We start from the raw sequence: 23,487 nt of genomic DNA, 5'->3' as shown, positions 1-23,487 counted from the left end.
TCCTCTCTAAATTCCATCTCTTCTCTACTTCTCTTCTTATCCTCTCCATATGGCTCCTCCGTCCACTTCCACTGATGATAAGTTACATGGACCTGATTATCTCACATGGAGTGCTGTCATGAAAGCTTGGTTTGTGCAGAAGCGGTTATGGTACATCGTCTGTGGAGCTATTCTTCGACCTCTCCGTCCTTTTCCTCTTCCTAAAGATTTTGATAAGGACAACCATGAGGAAGCGGTGCTCACATGGGATTCAGACGATGCCCGTGCTTACTCGGCGTTGCTTCGGTGTATTTCTAAAGCAGTCTTACCGGCGGTTACCTCCTGTAGGACATCTCCTGAAGTATGGCAGAAGTTGTAGCAGATGTACGAGGGACCTTCCACCATGCGGGCAATCACACTTTATGGCCAGCTCCAGCAGATGAAGTTTGAGCCGAAAGATACTATTCAGTCTTTTCTTCTTCGTGTTACGCAGGTACAGGACCAGCTTCGGCACATGCAATCTGCTCTTCCCGAGGCGCATCTCGTCGGGACGGTCCTCTACAAGCTCCCCCCGGAGTTTGATGGAGTGGCCAATGCTTTGCGGACGCAGACATCATCGACTCTTGTCAGTTTTACACATATGACCTCAATGCTTCTTGAGCATGAGACATCCTTGAGATTACAGGGGCGGCTTCCGGCACATTATGGAGACGAGGCTTATGTAGCTTCAAAGAGGGGTAACGGGAAGAAGAAGTCGAAGGCCCAGTGTTACCACTGTGGCAAGAAGGGACATTTGCGGAAGGATTGCAAGACGTTAGCGGCTTCCAGGAAGGAGGAGCAAAAGACGAAGCGGGCTGTTGACTCTACCGATGAGTCCTCTCCTTCATCAGACTCCGACTCGGATCCTCCGACCAAGGTGAAGTCCAAGGCGCGGAAGGGATCCTCTTCTTCGGATCGCGGAAAGGGCTTGGTGGCCCCTTCCTCGGCTACTTTCTAGTGGTGGTGATGAGGTCATCCCTCAGGACTCTCTTGTGCCAGAGAGGGAGTGTGAGCGGGTGTTCAGATGGGGCAGCCGCGCCTCATCTATACTTTTATACAGGTGCACAGGTTCAAGAGAGGGACGTCCATGACGCATCGACTTCAGTCTGGCGGAATCCAATCCTGGAGCTGGGATTGACATCTAGGTTCATGATGAGCTGGTTATCTGACAAAGCGCGGGAGGCTTTCGTCTGGAGCTCACATGAGGGGACACTTTGGCAGTCTGGCCAAAGGCGGGGAATCCATGGTCACCTATGTTCAGGGGCATTTTTGACAGGATGGTCTTGTATGCTATTGCGAGACATTGGTGATGGACACAGAGACATTCTATGATCTTCTCTATTTTCCGATGTTTGGTACGATCGACATCGACATCAGGTTCTCTCCGAGGCACCTTGGTGGTGGCTTGATCACCCACTGCTTGGGTATCCATGGTTCTACTTGGTGGTTCTATGTTGTATAGTTTCTGATCCCTTTTCATTGTACTATTGTATTGTATCAAATCACTCATGATCTGAGAGAGGGTGTTAGCAGAGTATTTGTCAACTCATGTGTGAGTCTGAGCTTGATCTGGGCTGGGCATTTTTATTAGGTATTTTAGGTATTTTTTCTGGTGTGGTATTCTATGCCAATGGATCATTTTATGCACCAGTCGGCGAGCATTAATGCTGGCCGACCAGCATTTATTGCTCCCCACTTTTCAGCCTATTTATACTCAGTGGCTCCTCCTCAGTCATTATCATCATCTTCACCATCTGCAGACTCTGTGGAGAGAGGAGCCAGTGCCAGTGCCAGTGCCCACGCAGCCAGTGACTCACTGTTGTATGCGACTGTCTCGTGTTCAAATATATGGATTCCATTTCCCGTGCATACATCTAAGTTCTCATCTGTATCGTGTTCTTTCTTTCTTTTCTTTTTTTCTCGTGTTTCAGCAGTTTATTTCAGCACATGTTTATGCTTCCACCGCTGCTCCACTTCTGACAAATTTCTTAGCAAATCCAAGGTGCAAGGTTTGGGAGGGGTTTTGAGGTGAGATTTGCAGCTCATATTATGCAAGCTTGGATTTCAAGAACTCTAGGACTAGATTGCTTCAACCATGGTCTAGTTGACACACCAACCATGGCCCTTATATATGGCATATGATTTTCTAGACAATCCCTATATTTCTTAGTGTACACCATTATCTTCATGAACTCTTTCCCACTTGATCCAACAGTCACCAAGCTCGCATATGCCACCTCATAACCATTTGATCTTCCAATTCTAGGCCCCTCCTAGTATCTAAATCAAGAGCCTTGTGAACGTGGAGTGCCCATCATGGCTTCTCCTGTGGAGGCTTACAACATTTAGCACTTGGGGTACATGCAAGTAGTTGACAGGTGGACATCTGAGTGAGCTCCAAGACCCCTCCTCAATGCCCACCCAAAAGATGAACTAGTTGTTTGTACCAATGCCGAGTTGATGAAGAGATTGAGCTAGATGGTTACTCCCAAGAGCCTTGGTAAATATTTATCACAATGTTCTCTTTACAACAATATTCCATCTCCACAACTTGATGTTCAATGATCTCCCATTGAAGAGAAGATGAGGCAGCCTCGTCTCTTCAACTAGCTACTTGGACGAAGAATTGGCACAGCATCAGATAGAGGACACGCTTACCTCATGAGAGGTTCTCTTGGCAGATAGTTTCTACAATGGAGGAGTGGTTTGCCTTTCTTGAGCTATTAGCTCAATCGCAAAGATAGAGGATTCGCAGCATCAAAGGAGCCAAAGACATGATGGAGAGTATTAGGGAATTGGGAGCCCTAGAGTGGAGGACTGATACAGACACTTTTTAGACAATGGAGAGAGTGTTTTCTTTCTAATACAAAAGGATGGTAGACTCAGAGAGAGGATTTGGATCATCAAAGTTCACAAGATGCTCTTGGCAAAGAATTTGGGTGGTGGCTCACCGTTATAGGGGTCGGTATTTCGATCCAGACCCTAGAATATGTATGATGGATGGTCAAAAGGTACTGGGCATAAAGGAGGCCTCTCCAGAGGAATACAGTGGGACCCCAGTGAATGGGTTTGGAGAGATCCATTTGCAGAGACAACTAGGGATCCCTAGATGGAGGAGGATCTAGATGAACAAGATTAGAGTGATGTGAGGGTGATTCAGCTTTCCTAGCTAACTTCTGGAGAGATTGGAGAATAGCTTTGGACCCAGAAAAATTTCACTCTTTGTGCAGTTATTAGACACAAGAGCCTAGCAGTTGAAACTTGACACTTGGCATGGTTATAGTAGAGATCCAATCACTTGTTTTAGATGTGGGGAGCCAGAGGAAACAAAGATATTGCATATGGAACTGCCTTAGGGCTTGGGAGCCATAGAGGAGAGACTTCAGCATGGTATTTCATGGCACATCAACGCCTATGATTGTGACATGGGAAGCAGTTGCTTGGGTCACGGACAGGGGCCCAGCTTTTAGATATGAGGATGTATGGAAGAGTCATGCCTATCTCATCTCAAGTCAACTCTTGAGCAAGATTGCCACACCAAATTTTTCATATTCAATGTGCATTCAAGGGCACTATCGTAGATGGGAGCTGATAGCTAGCATCATTGCTTGGTATATTACGACCACCAGATATAATCATGCCTATATTTATTGGGCATATCAACTTAGAGACTCTCTCAAGGATTTGGAGAGAGATTGACCACACTCTCTATGGAAGATGGGAGAGGATACATGCAGTTCTAAGACTTGGAGGAGGAGATATGCTTTTGTCAAGACCTAGAATTTTAGCACTTTCATCATCAGCCACATATGGTTTGACACTACAGACCTCTTGCTTGGTTATTCAATCATGCCTTGTAATAGACTTCCCTTGTGTTGTATATTTTTGCTTTGGAACTGCCTTATTTTTCGTCTTGAGATATGATGTCCCAAGGAGATTTGTTAATAGAATCATTCTTTTCTCTAGAAACAAAATTAAAAATGTTTGTCATATTGCATTGATCAGCAAAGTGTTACTGAAAGCTAATATAGAAACTTGTTTTTGCATTACATGCACAAAATGAGATTATTTTCTGTCCTTACAGCGATGATACCAGGGAAAAAGATCAGGGCATGCTTTGGATTTTGCGACATTCGGAATTTCACAGATGCCACTGAATGTCTGCAAGAAGATGTCATGGTTTTTGTAAATAAAATTGCAGATCTCGTGCACAACAAAGTTATATTGTATCATGGATACCCCAACAAAAACATTGGTGATGCATTTTTATTAGTCTGGAAGAAAACATTTTCTGATGCTGCAAATAAGGTGTGCTATTGTGTGCTTCTGTTCTTTGCATTGTGCTTTCAAGTATATATCATGACTCAATCTAGTAGCTCATCAAGAAAGAGAATGGAAAATATGCCTAGCTGTTTAATGTCAGGCAAGCAAATGATTCTTATAATAGATTATCAGGAAGGTTCCTGAAAGAAAACAAGTTGCTTTTTCTACTAGAAGTAAATCTAGTTTCTTTGAACAAATTAAGCATCAAGAGGAGATTGCTTGAACTTGTACTCTTCAGTAATAATTGTTAAGGGCTTCAGTATGAACCTCATGGAAGCATAGCAAGATAATGGTCTCCCCTCAACGAGCCCTCAACTCAGTGCTTCTATATCACATGCAACAGAAACGGCAATGGCAAAGGCCGACCCTGCCACAACAGCAATGGCTAAAGACTAGGAAGGAAACATACATGGCTAAGAAACATTTTGGCAATGTCAAACGCCTGAACCTCTTCACTACTACAAACATGTGAAAAGGGAAATTTGGAGAAGAAAAATAATGATTTCGCAAAGGTAGTGAGAAAGCCAGCCAACAAGCAGTAGATGAAAGAGGAGTTAAGCTGATATAGTCCAAATGGGAATAGCAATGGCAGATTATCAAATTGAGTGTCTGAATTGTAAGCCCAGGAAATGGCTGTTTCATGTGACTACGAGTGCTTCACTTATGACATCTCTTACTAGAGAGCTCCAAGCCTATTGCAGGCAAACTACCCAAGGCAGAGCACTTGTGGCCCTCTTTGAGAGATTTTGGGAAGACTTTTCAGGGTAATCCTTCTTAGGAATCCTTGCAAAGATCTGAATGAGTGTTGCCTTTTCACTCATCTTTCAATTCAACCAAATAAAACTCTTCAATAGCATGCCTAGCCTAGTAGATAGGGTTATTTGTCCTCCTAACAACATATTTTAGATGTCTCTGCTACTCATCTATGCGTATCCTATCAACATATTAGAGTACAGGTATCAGATCAATGAGATAGAATGCATTGTTGTACCTCGGTTCTTTGTTCCCCTTTGTGGAAGCAGAGACTACGACTAATTTTCTGACACGCACACATCCCCCCCAAAAGAACAGACACCCCTACCCTTTTTTTGTAAAATGACTATTCATTACATTGTATTACTAAGAAGTGAATTTAATAATATTGCTATTCAAAACACCTCCAATGCCAACCTTACTCTCTCCAGCATCAGCTCATCCTCCTCGACATATAAGGTTATCTCATCTGCATACTCTAATTCCAACAGCTCTGCTTCTGGCTACATAAGCCACCTGCGACCCCTCAAACCATTGACTTTAGAGTGAAGAAAATAAGTCATTGCCTCCACAAAGATTAGGAAGAGATATAGAGCCAACAAGCAACCCTATCTAACTCACTGGTCTAGGTGGAGCTCCACTCCTTTCTGCCCTCCTATGATCACCCTACTACTAGCTGTCCTGTAAAGTCCTAAGATCCCATTTATCCACCAATGAGGACAGCCCAGCTAGGCCATGGTATCTCCCAAGAAGTCCCAATCAACCTTGTCATAGGCTTTGACACTGCAATTCCTCTGCTCATTGTGTTAGGCCCACTATGTGGCCTCAAGGAAAGTGAATATACCATCCATAGGGCTCTCCTCCAAACCTCCTGAGCCCTTGGTCAATCCCATATGCAGTGTTTCTATGTCTCCTCATGCTCCCCATATCTAGCACAAGGGACAGGGTCTCTACCATGGCAAAGCCATGTACCAACTACCAAATTCCTGTGTCCTAGTAAATAAAGAAAGAGTAAAATCTTTCTTGGTCTAAAGGTATCCTCCATAAATCTATAAGGAAAGGCTGTGATATAACCTGGATAGTCCAATGCTGAGTAGTTACTGGCATCACTCTAATCCTACTCGTCTATATCCTCCTCCTTAGTCTAGTGATGTGCCCAAAGTAGCGCACAACTTGAGACATCTCTGCAAATGGGTCTCTCGGATCTCCATACCCGCTCCCAAGGGGCCCAATGAAGTCTCTATAGTGGCCTCCTCCTATACACCCAATGTCTCCATCCATCTATGATGCAAGTCCAAGGGTCTAGGTCTAAGTACCAAGTTTTGTCACAATGAGCCACAACTCCAATCCACTGTTGGGAGCATCTTGTGAACTCAAACTGATCCAAAAGCTCTTGACTAAGTTTGCCATCAATTGCTACCAAGAAAGTATAACACACTCTCTCAGCTAGTGCTAACTGGGGATGTTACCTGATAGCATGGTCCCAACCAACTATCCAATTTGTCCCTTTCATAGGGACATGATTTATCTCATGCTCTTTGGGGGGATCCACAACATTGGATGAGTCGTGATGGACATGGAAGGCCCATCGATTGCTAAGGTTCTATGGATAAGAATGAATTGATTGATGTGTAAGTTTGTGCGCACATTTAACCAATGCAAGTTAAATTGACCTCAATGTTAAAGTTTACTTTAGATTATTAAATTTTGGCGTAGGCCTAAGTTTCAGACTGGGACACCTAAATGTAATAAAGTAATGGCTGAGTAATTAAATTTTAATGTTAAATCTAATTATTTATTCAAAAGCTGACAACATAAGAAAAGAAAGAAAATTCATGAAAGCTGCAAGAGCATAGCTTTCACCAGATATGAGACTATATATGGGTAGATCAGTGCCTGCATTTCTTGGTGTTGCTCATCCACTTGCTGATCATGTGGACCAAGCTGTTGGCAAAGTTGTTTTTTATGCTAGCAATGTTGCTTTTCATGTTGGCGATTCTATCTATTAGGCCAATGATGCTGTCTTGAGGTAGGCAAGGGCTGATCTAGAACTGGAGATGTTTTGAACAAGGAAAAGGCTGATCTTGTGCAGGCGATGCTATACCACATTGGGTGATGCAGTTCTGGAGCTGTCTGAGTGAACTTGCACCTGTTTTGGGCTTTTCTCTCAAGGTTTGTGCTTTTTTACTGCAATTCATGGCATCCAGGGGAGGTGCGACACAACAAATTTTGTTAGAAGAGAAATTGAAAAATCTTTTGTTTGGGCATATTGGTCTTCTTATGCCCATGTAGAATCATAGCCGGTTTTCTCAGATTCAGTGTTCTTGGTCTTGGCTGGTGACTGTGAGAGCAGTTAGAGACAGATACTTGAGCACTATAGATCCATGTGCAATCGTACTAGATTGACCTATTGAGGATTGAGTTTGGAAAGCTAGTGATCAAGGCTTTCTAAACAATCATGTGAGCAATTAGGTAATGATTAATAAGTACCACAAGGGGCTATAGGCTTTGCGGCCAATCTTTCATTGTGTCAGGTGCATGAGCATTCGAGGTTCATTATTTGATTTTTTTTTCTATTGCTGAATTTTTGCATTTAAGATTAAGTGCTTCCAAGTTGAAGCTCATTATCCATTTTTACCGATGGCTAATTTTACGGTTCCATTGCTCGGGCATCACCAACTTCCTCAAGATGGTGAGTCCACAGTTGCTCGTGGTACAAGCACTTAAGCCTTAAATCCAGCGCATAGGAAAACCATTCAAGAAGGATGTCTCACACGGAACGAAGCAAGGGGTTTTCTGAAGGACTACGATCTCTTGGCCAGGATATATCTTAGTATGCAAACAATGTGCAAGGGGGATCAGGTGGGGATCAAATCGATGATGTTGCTTTAGAGACAAGGGAACCTAGAAGGATTGATGCAGATTATGATGCTTTACTTAAAGCACAACTACTTAATGCAATTGACTGGACTAATCAACTCTCTAGTGCAATGGAGACTTTTGCCAAGCTCAAGTGGCAAACCTACCCATACACAACTCAACCTCTAGAACTGAATTTCCCAAGTCCTTTGGACCTAAGTGTTCAAAACTTCATTGAATTGTATTGCAATGCAATCGAGGGCGATTACAAGGATATACAGGGAAAGTTTGGCATCAAGGCCTGAATCTACACTTACTGGCTTTTTCCCCCCTACATGATGACATAGCCTGGGAAACTAGCTCATAGGCAGCCTAGTCAAGTTAAAGCTTGAAATTTTACATCTTTGGCAAGGGTTTTGTTTTACAAAGCAAATCCACTATGGGAAAACATAAGATCCACTATAGGAAAGATAATTTCCTCAAAACAATATGTCAAAGTTGTTGATAGCAGAAGCATCTTCTTCATTCATGAACTGATTTTGATGGCCTCGGCCTTTTGCTCCAGTCTTCAGTCTTTGTTGTTCTTCATGATATTCTTGGTCTTCATGATATTCTTCCTCTTCTTGTCGTACTAGATCTTCTTGGACTTTTTTGTCTTCATGCTCCTTATCTTCGTTTTGTTCTTCATTCTTGAAGCTCTTTGCTTCTTTGATAAGATACTTGGGATACATAGATTTTGAAATCCCATTTGGTCTTGTGAGATCATTACATAGCTTTGGGCATACAAGATGGATACATTTTTCTTTTGGATATCTTTTTGGCTTGCTAAAATACATGACTTGATAGCACATCACTACATTAGCCTTGGATACATAGAATTTTGGGATTTCATGTGACTTTGGCTCATGGCTTGACATTATATTGGCATTGAATTTTGATCAAGGGAATGCTTATGAGGATCTGCACAATGAACTTAGCTTTGGAAATTGAACCAGTTTGAGTAAAATAGGTGTGAAAGGGCTTATAAGATAGAGAAGCAATGTGAAAGGGGATATTTTAGTAGAGCTTATTAAAACCTTAGTAATAAGGCTTATTAGTCAACTAATTGTGAGCTCCCTGGTAACAGCGCTGCATGGTTTTTTCGTCTTCTCCTCTTGGTCTGATTTCGCAACAACATCTTGCAGGAGCTTTGAGCTTTGAGCTCTTCTTGTATTCTTTATATACCAAGGGAGAGGAGACTCTTCTTCCTTCCCTTCGTTCTCTTTTTTATGGTGATATTGAAGAATCGAAGGCCGAAGGGAAAGCAGTCTGATGTCTACGCTCTTAAGAGCGAGAGGAAGAGAAGAGTTGGCATGTAGCGGAGTTGTCAAGGACCCAAGTGCAAGAGGAGCTCTAGGATTTGGACCATGTCATTAGATTTGCTGAGAGATTACATTTTCTTCTTTGGGGGTGCTCTCTCTCTCTCTCTCTCTCTCTCTCTCTCTCTCTCTCTCTCTCTTTCGTAAAAGGTAATTGTATTAATTACGAAAAAAAGTACAAGTTCACATGATTACAAGATACACGATGGCTCTAAGCCGTCGTGTGTAAAATCTCAATACTAAACAACAAAAGAGTTACAAAAGTCATGGCAAAGATGCAGAGGAAATTGCCATATGCCAGGGAAGTAAGTCCTCCCGAGGGAGTAAGTCAGAGTGCCGAATGAGATCGATCTGCCAATGCAGGAGACCTTTAAGCCTCGCAATATTTCCCGGAACATTAGAGGCCGAATCAAAAAGAAAGGCATTCCGAGTGGTCCAATTGTGCCAGCATCCCCAGTATCTAAGAAAGTGAAACAAGATCTTCATATGCGACTGTGCCAGTGTGGGGTATTTTGGCCATGCAAAAACCCAATCAAAAGGGCTTAGCGAGAAACCAACCACTGCTCACCAAACCGCTGACAAGAGCGACCAGATATTCTTAACGAGAGGGCAAGAAATAAATCGATGACGGGCTGATTCCACAGTAGTGGTGCAAAAGAAACAATTGCCGTTAGAGATTCGAAGCTTGGAAAAGGGCTGAAGCAAGAGGAAGACCACCAATCATCACCCTCCAAAGAAAGACCTTGCATTTGAAAGGTGTCTTGTTCAACCAGCCCTCCATCACAGTTGCCTGCCACCATGACTAAGATTTCCGCAATCCCCATACAGTATTAGCTGTAGTAACCAGCCATTGATGATCTTTAATCAGAAGATGATACACTTGGTTAGCTGAGGCCTTTTCCAAATTCAACCGACCTGCAAGGTCCAGTCCTGCCAAGGACGATCCAAAGCAAGGACAGGAAAGGGTTGCCTGCTCTAGAGCACTAACAAAAGCTGTTCCCATAAATCATGGTATCCACAAGGGATTCTGAAAAGCCTCCTGGCTGTACGAAACGATATCAAGACATTACGACTAGCAAGGGTGGCATCTGCAAGTGAAGTCAAGCCCAAACGTGCCATGCGGTTAAATTTGGGTCTGAGCTCATGTTTCCCTTCCCAAGAAAGTAATGGCGAAGCTGCCAACAATTCCAGCTGAAAAGAGTTAGTATGTAAGCGGTCCTCCACTGGATGCCAACGCGCCTTCTGGAGAACCAATTTCCAGGAGCAGACCAAATGAACAAGCAGGGATGAGGAAGGACTAGAAAACCGAGAGTCTGCATTAAGAACATGCCACCAGGAGCTCCGAATTTGTGTATTACCATACACAAGCCCGTGATCCTCAAGAAAATAACGGGCTATAACGACCCACGGGTGATGATCCACGCACATGGCACGGAAAAGAGACCAACGAAGTGCCAGCATATGAGTTTCAGCATCCAAAATAGCCCCATCACCCATGCATTTGGGGGTACATGTATGCGACCAAGAAATCCATGAAATGCCTACATGCAAGGAATCCTTCTTCCATAACATGAAACAAATGTGCTGAGTAAGAGCATTCAAAGTAGTAGTAGTCCAAGGCAGCAATGGCAAGAAATATGTGAGCATTGGCAACATAATCGTCTGAGCCACTTTGAGGTGAACATGGAAGGGCCAAGCTTGCGACTTCCAATACAGAAACTTAGCTGCCAGTTTCTATGAAATCCACTCTAGTAGTTGCTTTGGCCGAACATCAACACCCAAAGGGTACCCAAGATGCCTGACAATGGAACCACGGGGAACAACCTGTCCCTGCCAGCCCAATGGCTGTAAATCGGACTTCGTGCAACTAAGAATGGCTGATTTGAAAGCATTGATATACAGACCAGAAGCATGACCAAAGAGCGTCCAAACATCTAATGCTTTGCGAAGATTGTCCTTGTCTGTACGCAAAATCATAAAGCTGTCATCAACCAAAGATTGACTAATGAAGTGGTGTCCAAAAGGAAGAAACAATCCAGCCAACTGAGTAGAAGCTGCCATAGAAGATAACATCGAAAGAACCGGATGAGTCGCAAGGGCAAAGAAGAGAGGACTCAAAGGGCAACCCTGTCTCACAGAGCGTGCAAGGATAAATGGCTCGATAACACCACCATTTAGCATAACTCGCGAAGAAGCCGCAGCACTAATGGTGTAGATCAAGCGGAACATCCGAGTACCAAAGCCCATAGTAGACATAAGTTCTGCAATGAAAGACCAGTCTAAATAATCAAAAGCCTTTTCCAGATCCAATTGAATCAATACCACTTCCTGATTAGAGTGCCTTGCATAGTCAATTGCCATTTGCACATTTAAGATATTATGCAGAATGTTTCGGCCCTTAATGAAACCATATTGAAGAGGATGCACAATGGCCGGAAGATGCTTGTGGAGCCGATTCGCCATCACTTTGGAAAAGATTTTATACATCGAACCCATCAAAGAAATTGGTCTCCAATGTTTCAACATTGACGGCAAAGGAACTTTTGGAAGCAGTTTGATAAGACCTTTCCATGAGGAAGGCATGAACCCTGTTTCCCAAACCTTCTGAAACATAGTCGTCAATGGTTTCACCAGTTGGGAAGCAGAAATCTCAAAGAATTCATTGGTGAGACTATCCCAACCGGGACTCTTATCCTTGGGCAAGCATAACAAAACATCCATAACCTCCGCCTCACAAATATCTGTCTCCAAAGTAGTTTGCATATCAAGTGGAACCTGATTCCGGACCAGATCATAGAAAACTGAGCGTGCATGAGTAACTTGGTCAGAAGGTGAAGGAGAAGAACCAAGAATATCTAGAAAATAATTCCTGCACATATTCACAATAGTCTGAGGATCAATGACCATTCAACCTTCTGGATCAGATCCTCGAGTCTAGTCATATTTTCTCGAGTAGGAGATGCATGTAGAGCTCAAAAGAACTTATGAGTCTGACAAGCACTATCTTGCAAATTCTCAGTCAAAGTTTGCAATCTGGCCTGCTGATAAGATTTCAACTGAAACTCTTTAATAAGATCAGCCAAACGCATCGCCAATGACAGTAGAAATACATATTCTGGAGTGTCCACCAGCCGAGAACGAACCAAAGCCAGTAAGTCCTCCGCTGCTTGTCGCCGCCGCCGACAAGGAGAGGGATGATGGATCCCATACTGCTGAACAACCCGCTGCACATTAGAGAGTAATCGTTCAAAAGAAGCATTGCCCTCAGAGGCGAAGTCCAATAAAAATCTATCAATCAATTGCTGCATATAGCCCTGAAAGATTGAATGCTTCAAATAAGACGAGTTGAAATGCAAAGGGAGTCTATCCAAAAATTGCTTAAAAGGTGCAATGGGTTGTGCAAGTATCTCAAGCTGTAGAGGGAAATGGTCCGACAAGGCATATTGCTGCAACACTTTCATTTCCAACATCTCAAGAAGAAAATTATCATTCTGCATGATGTACATGCGGTCCAACCGCGACCATGTAGTTGCATACTACGCAGAATGGAAAGTAAACCCTATAGAAGAAGGGTGTAACCAAGACTAGAGATCTTGCTTAAGTACAGCAAGAGCAAACGCCTTCCACACACGACTTTCCGAAGCGTCCATCACCAAATGCTCTGATGTGGACTGTGAAGAATCAACACACATTAAAATCCCCCATCAAAAAACCCCGTCTGCCAAGTAACAAGGAGGTCTGCAAAGTATTCCAAAGATCTCGGCGGGATAAAGGGTCATTCGGAGCATAGAGGCCTAGCAACCATAAGATCTCTCCTTCAAATAAAACTTCAATTACCACAAAACGGCCATGTACATCATTTTTAATAAGAACGGGCTGATATTTCTCATGTATAATCATAAGCACACCAGAATAATGCGTGGCATGTGTCCCTGCATAAAACAAGCGAAACCCATGGCAATCCACAACTTTTCCTGCTTCACCGTGACTCTTGTACTCAACAGCACATAGGACATCCCACTGATTCTCATACAATACAGTCCACATGGCATGTTGCTTATGGCGAGAACAAATGCCTCGCACATTCCACGTGGCTATCTTCATGTGTATTCAAAAAGAAAATCAGGAACGAGTCAGAGCTTGCCTCGATTTAACCTTTTCTGCTAGAATGTCAAGGACTCCCTCATCCAAAAAATCAGCTAACACTGCAAAAGAGTTCTGACGGCCAGCTTTAGAGGTAGACGGAATATCCACTGTCTTGGGGATGGAACGGGGATAACGACGATCCCATGGGGTAATCACATTACCTCTAGTATCAAAAGCCAACTTAGCAGGCGGGCCCTTTGGACCGTCCGTATATGCTTTCCTAGTAGTCTGATTACGGGGAGCAGAAGAAACCATAGTATGGGCAGTGTGCTCTAAAGACAACATTTGTTTCCTGCGCATATATGTGCGCGTGGAATCTTGTGAAGCATTAGGCCCAGTATTCGCCAGGGCAGCATCAAACCTTTTAGCTTTTTTGGCACGTACATCTACCCAGTCATTGCCACAGGAATCCAAACCCGAAACATGTTGTTTACCTTTATCCAAAACTTTAGATGGCTGGGTTGCATCCTACGACGGAGCATCAAGCACCATATCTTCCATGGGTAGCACAACATGCTCAACATCTGAAGTCGGTTGCTTCTCTGGGCATTCGGCCATAAAATGCCCCAATTTTCCACACGAAAAGCAATGCCCTGCAAAGTTGCCCCATTTCAAACGAAAGTGCAAAGGATGCATGCCAGAGCAATTAAGACGTAACCAGCAGGCCTTTTCCTAGCAGTGTCCCATAACATACACAAACGGTTACGATTCATGGCCCTTAGGCTTGGGGGGACCAGAACAGTGCCCACAACGGCCATGGCATCCTTTAACACTGGCCAATAGACAGTCGGACAATTTTCCACTTCAACCCACACCGGGCATTCACGTTGAAGCAGGCGCTGAAAATCTGCCATTGGGCGCCATGGCACAACATGGACCAAATGGCGATCAAAGAACAATGGCAGTTTAGACAGGAGAACAGCATGATGCTTCTTAGAATTCAACAGCACCTCATAGAAGCCTCAGGGCCCAACAAAAATCTCCTCAACACACTCCCCTTGTAGTAGATTGTGCAGCCACTGGCGAATATTGGAAAGCACTAGGATCCTGCCGGTGAAGAAGAGTATAACAGCACGGTCATAAAACACTGAAAATGAGCGCAAGACATTTTTCGAGTCCACCGTTGCTTCCATAACATCTTTAGTTCCAGAGTCAGAAAAAGCCTCATGATTATGTTGGACATAATCGCCAAGCAGAGTGTTGGCAAACTCCAGCAAATGCTCCCAATCAACATCTTGAGAATCCACAAAATCAGAGGCAACCTGAGCATAAGAACGTTCATGATGATCCATTGTCTCTTCTGAAGTATGCTTGCAGCTTTTGCCCCCAGGCTGGAAGTCAGGACCAGGAGGCAACTCCTCTGTGCAAGAAACCATATCCTCTAGTTCCTCTGTATCAGAATCCGAACCAAGGGCTGCCACCGTTTGGTCGATAAAAGCCATATCCAAACCAGCCATGTTTCTCTTTTCTCTCTCTCGCTCTCACTCTCTCTCTCACTCTCTCTCGCTCTCTGTACCGAGGCACGTCAGCTCTGTGATCTGTGCAGAGTCACCCTCTCTCTCTCTCTCTCTCTCTCTCTCTCTCTCTCTCTCTCTCTCTCTCTCTCTCTCTCTCTCTCTCTCTCTCTCTCTCTCTCTCTCTCTCTCTCCACAACATGCACTTTGCAGGCACCCACAGGCAGCAGACGCAGTGCTGATGGCGGGCGGGGCAACAGCTGGAGTACGAGTTAACTGGATAGCAGGCGGAGCATGTCGAAGTGGCCAGGTGTGCAACACTTGAGCACTAAAGAAGCGATGGCCTGACGAAAGCAGTTGGGCACAGATCCAGTAGTCAACGGGGGTGCAGCGAACAGGCGAACAGGCGAATAGGGGTGCAACGAGCAGGCGACGGCGCAGGTCCAGTAGTCAACGGGGATGGGGCCACGAACAGTCGACAGGTAGGTCAACGAAACGAAACGTCGAAGACAGGGCTCGATGTCGACGACAGGGGCAGGACGAACCCCACGCTGGTCTGAGGGAGATCTCCCGCAGCGCACAGGGCAGGCAGCACGTCACCAGGTCAAGGGGGAGCCAGGTCCACCATCGCTTCGCCTCTCTCTCTCTCTCTCTCTCTCTCTCTCTCTCTCTCTCTCTCTCTCTCTCTCTCTCTCTCTCTCTCTCTCTCTCTCTCTGTGAACCAGAAAGATAACCCCTTGCTTCTTTGAACAAGCAAGTCCTCTGCTTAATGAGCCAAGTTGCCTTTTGCCAAACCTCAAGGACACACTACCAAGAACCTTGAACCGACCTTCAATGGCTGCACCCTTCTTCTACTCCTTTCAGATGATAACTTGGGAAAATGGAAATGACAAGAACTTCCAATATTTCCAAGGTGAAGACCAAACCAAGCTTCTTGATCGCCTTGAGTAGCACCTTCTTCCTTGAGCTCTTCCAGTAGTACGTCCTTCCTTGAGCTTCTTCACCTCGTACACACACTTGATGTTGGATGGCTTGAGAGATTGGAATGGAAGTGGACTCGTACAAGGAAAAGAATGAAAGAGAGACAATTTGTAGAGCTTGCAAAGAAGAAGAAACCACACCACTAGCTACCTATCTCAACCATGGCACTAATACCACGTTGAGAAACATGAATCTAGAGCTATGCTAACTATGGCAGACAGAGGTTATAAACATAAAACATGATTGAGATAAATAATTGTAACTCAAGTGAATTAGGTTCCAAGATAGATTAACTTGGACTCATAAACATAATTTTGAGTGACACAGAATGATAGTACTATGTATTTGAAATGAGTATCAAGTACATGCTTATATAGCTTTTGGATAGTACCAATGTACCTCACTATGCTTATGGGATTCTGTCATCTCTTCCTAGAGCATACATCATATATCTATCTTCCATACAAAGCCTCTTTTGGGCACACATATCAAGCATCATTTGCTATTCTCAACAAGAGAGGGCTATTGGGGCTGGTTTAGGGTGGTGGCAATCATTTGGAGAAGGGAGAGCAACAAAGAGAGAAAAGGCCGCCCATTGGAGACTACCCAAAAGTTGTCGCCCCAAGAGGCCCTAGGTGATAGATGATAGCCCTAGGAGGTTGTCTACTAACAGAGAAGAGTAGTTTGACACCTACAAGGGCAAACAATAGCATTTTGAGCTCCTATGGGTGGTGGTGACAGCTAATCAAGCTGATCTAGCAGGGGCAGCAATAAATATGAGCCATTTTTTGCTACCGATTCCTAAAATCTCTCTCTCCTTGGCTTCCCCTTTCATTCTCTAGCATTCCCTCAAGAATTCAACACATTCCAGCCATTGGTAAAAAGTAACAATGATTTTACTGTTGAACCATGATTTACAGCAGCAATTAGGGTTTCTTAGGCACCTCAAGATCCATGCCCATAATTGAATACCCAAAGTCCAGAGTAGTAGATATGAATTGGGGATTTACAGCTGATTTGAAGGGTGAGCCCATTCCCACTTGATTTGGTCTATATGCAAGAGCCCAAGGAGCAATTTGTACCCAATCTTTAGTCACATCAAGGGGCAAGTTGATTTTTGTTGTTATTGGTCATTTATGACAGTAGTTTGTATTGAGATTGAAGGAGATTAGTCCAAATCTCAGTGTTAGAGCAGTATAAGTTGAAGAGATACTACAAAGGACTCGAATTATTATTGGGGCCAATGGGGTGTTGGCTATCCAAGATTGATTAGTAAAGTGAGTTATTTCAGATTTGTGAAATTGTTGCTTACTGTGATTTGAGTTGAATCAGGTCTCTACCACCCCATCCAAGAAGGAAGGCCGGTTCCATTGCGGGGGTTTGAACCCATGTCACCCAGGTGAAAGCTTCCTTGTAGAAAGGGCATGAATTATAGTAAGTAATTCCTTCTCAAAAACATACAAAATTCTTTCAACACCATGCAACACACAACTCTCATAGGATAACCATATGCCCCTCCTGAACTTAAAACACCCCCAATGCTGTTACCACAAACATCACACTATACCACAAACAACTTTCTAAGATCTGGCTTATCTGAAGTCAATTTTTCTTCCAGCTTTTCAAATCTTGAAATTTCTATATTTATCTACTAAAAAGGAGTACCATTTTTCTATAAAGCATATAAAGGGATGCAATTTCAGCACAATAATAAGAACATGGGCCAAAAAAGCTCCAAACCTCATGTATATTTTTCAAGTGTGGCCAAGTATGTATCGCATCAACCTTTGCAAGGTCCATGTGAACACCATCAACTAAGACAATATGCCCCAAAAAGTGAAACTCATGCAAAAGGAATTTACTCTTTTTATCATTTATAACCAGTCGATGTTTCTTGATCTATTAAACACAATTGTCAAAAAATTTACAATGCTTCTGTTCGTTCTTTGAATGCACAATTATGTTATCAAAGAATGTGCCCAAAAGTACCCTGTGGCCACCCAACGTATCTTATCGACTAATTGTCAATGGAGTATTAATGAGAGTGAGTGGCATTACCAAGAACTCATACAACCCAAATGAAGTCCTAAACGTTATTTTATGCACATCCTCAAGCCTTATACAAATTTCATGATACCCACTCTTCAAATCAATACAACTAAAAATAGTAGACCCTTACAATCTATCTATCATATTAGTAGGAATCAAAAAGTAATTCTTCATCATGATTTTATTTAAAGCACAATAGTAAATGCAAATACACCATGACCCATCCTTCTTTTGCACTAACAACACATGGGAGCAATATGGAGACAAACTTAATTAAATCAGCTCTTTTTCTAACAACTCCTACACAAACTCATAATCTATTCTTATTAGGCTGCATCATTCTATATGCTGGCTTATTTAATGAGCTACTACCCATGATTAAATCAATTGCATGATCCTCTAGCCTTTCAAATGATAACTGCCATGGCAAAGACCATGAGAAACAATCTTTATATTTTTTTGGAAATGTTATGTACTCTTTATTCAATTTAGACATTATCCTCAAATTCATTATCATCATGACTTTTTGCAAACACTAATTACATTGAAAGGTGATTTTCATTTGCTTTGAAAATGGCCGAAGCTTATATGACAGGAACAATTTCCCCTTTCAATTTGGCATTCAAAATATGGGTCTTGCCCTTATGTTGAAGGGTTACCACGTCCGCATATGTATCCACCAATGCATCCACTCTATGGCAACGTGGCATACCAAGCCATACATCACATCCATCTAACAATGCATTGAAAAATTATCTGTTGTGTGCATAACTCTAAACATGTAAACGAAGTTTCCCAATGATGGGTGCAACCAACTCAACATGGCCAAAACATGCCATCCCTCATGGGTCCCATCTCATCCTCTCTAATGCCCAAGCCTTGCAACCATGTATGCAGATATGAAGTTAGCACAAGTGCCTAGATCAAAGAAAATCAAAGCATGTTGATCCCTAACTTTACCCCATGCCCTCCATAACTACGTAGCATCATCATTCTAATACTCACCACATATATGAAGGACAAAACCAATTGTGCTTTTGAGGCTTTTTACCCTTAGGATCGCCCTTATTTTCAGTATTATCAACTTGCTTCATCTTCGAACAATTCTTACTAATCCCTCTTGTTCACATACATAGTATTTGTTGGCAACACTTAGTGCCAGCAATGAAAACTAACACCCTTTTTTCCCTTTCATTTTTGTGATATCATGGAATTGAATCGTAATCATGTTGGTGGGTGAACACATGCATTATTAAAATGTTGGGAAAAAGAGGATACTTATCGATATCCTAAAGCCTATAGTGGTCATAAAGCTTCTGAACAAAGTAAAACAGTCAAAAGCAGCATTGACAAAACCACGTGATTGTGGGATTCCCAAATATTTGTGCTTAAAACCTGATTCAAGTAAAGAACTAAGAGAGCCCCCTCAAAGAAACAGATGATTCCAAACATCCAAAAAATATAGCCAAACCTTTGAACAGAAGTGTACCCTCAAGTAATCTAATACCCTATCTAGGAGGATACAGAAACAAGGGCTGCTTCTATGGAAGCAATGCATCATTGTCAAGCTAAAACTTCTCTCGGCAAGGAGCGCGCCAGCAGGCAGAAGACCACAACCAAGCAATTGTCACAAAAAAAGTTGTCATTTAAGTAGTTTGCTTTTCCATAAAGTGACCACCATTGCTGTTCAGGGCAGTCGAGGGATATTTGATGTCACATAGCAGTTGAAACAAGAGTCTTCTATGTGATCTGTTTCGAATGTTTGAAATGGAACTGAAAAGTCTGTGTGTATCTCTATCTAAAAAATCAACCTTCCATATAATCTCAATCAAAATGTTCCAAATGGCTGAAAAGGAACCGGTGTACAATATAAACCTAGAAGTCATTCAAAAATACAAAGTGAGCTGTGCATTACATGTCTGAATCTTGCAGGAATTCAAGGGGAAGAAGGATTTTCATTCAAAACGCATAAATCTAGATATTATGTTTATCTTTAAATACAAAGTGAGCTATATGATGCATGTTGGAATCATGCAGGAGCTATTGAAATCATGTGCATGTAGATGTCATGTTCATATTAATACAAAGTGAACTATGTAATGCATGTCAGAGTCTTGCAGAGGCTAGGTATTACAGATTTTTTTCCCAAAGTTTATTTTTTCTGAGGGTTATATCCAGAAGCATCAACTGCAAAGGCTCTTTTCTGTATTACAGAAAAGGGGGAGCTCTTTTGCTGATCGTGCACTCCGATCGTTTTCGGACATAATATTTTCTGTGGAAACTTCTCAAGCTTTACAGGCATATGCACTTCATCCAGCTATTCAGAGAAGGATGCCAGGTGAAACTTTGAAGCAAAACCAATGCAACTTTTCTCTTACCTTTCCATTGATTAAAGAAAAAGCTCAGACTTAAAAACTTCCCTACAGATGTATAAGAACAAAATCATATGCATCAACTTGTGCACGTTTGCTAGAACCATTAGCGACATTTAAGTGTGCTGTACATTGGAAGATAAAAGATAAAAACCATTGCATCAGTCCTGTACCTTGACTGAAACCATGAAAACTTTAAACTTTGTACGTTGAAAGTTTGAAGTCTGGAATGTTAAATGCTGTGCTCCTGACTGAAGCGACTGACTGAGCAGGTTACAGGATACGTTTAGGATTTGGTCTTCATGTAGGGTGGGCTATTGAAGGCGCCATTGGATCCTCACACAAGGTTGATCCGTCATACTTATCTCCACATGTAAATATGGCTTCAAGATTGGAAGCAGCTACAAAACAGTATGGAGTAGTTCTCCTGTTGTCAGAAACAGTGGTTTCTAACTTAACAAAAAGCAGTCTCCGTGACAACTGTAGAAGATTAGATAGGATCACTGTGAAGGGAAGCATGGAACCTATGATCCTTTACACATATGATATGCCAATGTTCCAAAAAGACCTGATAGGTAATTACTCAGAGTATAAAAATACTTTTGAGGCAGCAGTGGATAATTACATTGATGGAAACTGGCACGATGCCCTGGATAAGCTCCATTGGTGTCTGCATCTGTGGCCCACAGATAAGCCCATAAATGTATTGATAAATTTCATGGCATCACACAAGAATATGGTTCCACAGAATTGGAGAGGATACAGAGAACTCACTGAAAAATGAGTATTCTAGGTGCTTTTCCACTTTGCATAGCATACATGGCATGTAACATTATAACCAGGAATTAGAGGAAAAGTCATATGTTCGGGGATGTCTACACTATCACCTCATACGGGTCTAATCTTCTTCCAAGTAGCTTGATGGGTGGCACATAGCAAGTACAGAGCTACTATTTCACAGCAGCTATCACTCAAAGCCTCCAGAGAAAAGTTTGGCTCATGGCAGGCATAATACTACTGTTGCACAGTAGCTCCAGAAACTTAACAATGCTGAGACTTCACTGAAGAGTGAGAATTGCTACCTTGACTTGGCAGATAGAAAACCATGCCCATGTGTTGCAGAAGCAGCAGTTACACAAGAATTTTAGCCACTTCATTAGTGATTGAGGCAGCACCAAAATTACGTGCACTGATCTTCAATGGTGACCCTTATCGTCAAAGAGCGAGAAAGAAATGGCCCTTGGTTGCCTCTGCATGCCAAAAACAATCCAGTGTCCTCTTCAGTGTCGTCGATGAGAATGACGCATGCAAGCATTACCAGGAGTTGGCCTGATGTTCTTTACTTTCCTCTCAGCCAATCCAAGGCCTCTGACAGCTGAGCATGAGTGTTTTCCAATTTGCTACCTGCATTCATGACATATTCTTTCATGTATACTTCCTCAGCATTCCAAAGGACGTATCAGCTTTATGGCCTCCAAGAATCCCAATACTTTGAAGTACGTCCCAATATTCTCTCTCTCTCTCGACTTTGCTATTACCAAGTGATCATTGCATCGCTGTATAAAAGCGTAGGAGGCTCTTTGCGCCTCTCACCCGCTGGGACTGGGAGCCCTGCTTCCCTTCGGGGTCACGCAAGCAGTGGGCAGGGTGCCTTTCTGAGCGCGCAGGCGGCGGCATTGGAAAGGTTTTGCTGGAGGGGGGGCTTCGCGTACGCCACATGCCCCCCCATCCCCCTAAGTCCTCTTGCATTACGATTACCCTCACAAAGCTCCCTCCCGTATTTCCCCTCATCACTCTGTTCGGCTTCTCCAAACACTTAATCAGCTCTATGGCCTTTAAGAATCCCTATACTCCAAAGTACGTCCCTCATTATGTCTTATTTCGCACCCTTTGGCTTGCATGAGTTCCATGGGGTCTAGTTTGTAAATTGCAGTCCTGTGTGATCCAGGACGCATAATGACAAACAAGCTGTCCAAATTAAACTTTAAATATCATCATTTGAAAAACACGAGGGCTTATGTAATTGTCTAATTTAAGAAGATCCCATTGAGCTCTCTCTTGCCTCTACATATACATATATACATAGATATCTCTCTTTCTTGCCCTTATGATAGAAAATGGTTAATCCTAGTTTTACAAGTAAAATGACTTGAGTTGTTAAAAATACTTGTCATATTTTTAAAAGCTTTTACATAGCTATGAAACATCTTTTTTTTCGTAAATCTATGAAACATCTCTCTCTCTCTACCGAAAGGAGCCTTGAGGAGATCTCAACAAAACCACAACTTGCACTAACACAAGGCACATTGATTGATCAAGTGATCCATCTTGATCGATCCAGACGTTCTAGACCTTGACATAAGCATTGACAACACATGCATATGAGGATATAGGAGATCATTGCTCGGGGGCTAGAGCTAGGCCCCATCTACCTCCATGACATTAGGCTTTATCACCCTTGATTGTATAGGGCTTTCTATTAGCTATTAGCTCTATGATTCTTTACATTTTTGTAATTGTTCATTTACATTTACTATTCTCTGGTCTCATAGGTCACTTTGGCCTTTTGCAACTATCAATAAATCATTTCATTTCCTTTGTGTGTGTGTGTGTGTATGTGTGTGTGTGTGTGTGTGTGTGTGTGTGTGTGTGTGTGTGTGTGTGTGTGTGTGTGTGTGTGTGTGTGTGTGTTACCAAAGAGTGTTAACGTGGAATTAAAGATATTAAGGTATGATCAAAAAAAAGCTATTACTTTGAATATGTGAAAATTAAGGGTTGAGAGGGGGGGAAATTTCCACATTACTACTTCACAAAGTTCTAATAATTCTTGCAATTATATTGGAAGTAGATTTTTGCAAATAGGAAAAAAAAAATGATATTTTGAAAAAAAATTAAGTAGTTTACAATATTTGCAGTCCCAACAAAGGTATATCGCAATACGAGTAAAGTCTAGTACTTGCATCCATACAAAAGAAGTAGGTGAGAACCATGACTTCCAATGCATAGTATAGATGTCAAAGACCTTATCGACATGTTATCCTTGTCAACCCTTATAGCAGCTTTACCTTATTGGTGTCCATGCTAAGTAAACTATTTTTTCTCAAGGAGTTAGAGAGCTGCAAATAGAAGCAAACAGAATGTGGTGAGAGCATAACTTGGAGAGTAAAAAGTCTT

At 42.5% G+C, this 23,487-nt stretch overlaps 1 protein-coding gene and 1 long non-coding RNA gene across 4 annotated transcripts in view; one reads left to right on the top strand and one right to left on the bottom strand.

The window, feature by feature from the left end:
• Positions 1-20,611, bottom strand: part of LOC148025419 (uncharacterized) — a 142,683-nt gene extending 122,072 nt beyond the window's left edge. Inside the window, exons 1-2 of one of the 2 annotated variants that reach the window (XR_015693091.1) lie at positions 20,487-20,589; positions 4,101-4,179 (exon numbers count right to left, since the gene is read on the bottom strand). This is a non-coding gene — a long non-coding RNA (uncharacterized LOC148025419). Of the gene's footprint in view, positions 1-4,100; positions 4,180-20,486 lie in introns of both variants that reach the window. The other variant, XR_015693092.1, reaches the window with a different exon arrangement.
• LOC148025418 (uncharacterized) overlaps positions 1-21,097 on the top strand; it is a 217,863-nt gene extending 196,766 nt beyond the window's left edge. For both annotated transcript variants that reach the window (XM_087692546.1, XM_087692547.1), the window contains 3 exons: positions 4,103-4,326; positions 20,156-20,279; positions 20,586-21,097. In XM_087692546.1, coding sequence (XP_087548672.1) covers positions 4,103-4,326; positions 20,156-20,279; positions 20,586-21,097 — 860 coding nt within the window. The remainder of the gene's footprint in view (positions 1-4,102; positions 4,327-20,155; positions 20,280-20,585) is intronic.
• The last annotated feature ends 2,390 nt before the right edge of the window (positions 21,098-23,487 follow it).

Source organism: Lygodium microphyllum, chromosome 14 (assembly GCF_053477565.2).
Source record: "Lygodium microphyllum isolate KBCC chromosome 14, Lygodium_microphyllum_v1.1.10, whole genome shotgun sequence".
Taxonomy (NCBI): domain Eukaryota; kingdom Viridiplantae; phylum Streptophyta; class Polypodiopsida; order Schizaeales; family Lygodiaceae; genus Lygodium; species Lygodium microphyllum.
This window is presented reverse-complemented; position numbering and strand designations above follow the sequence as displayed.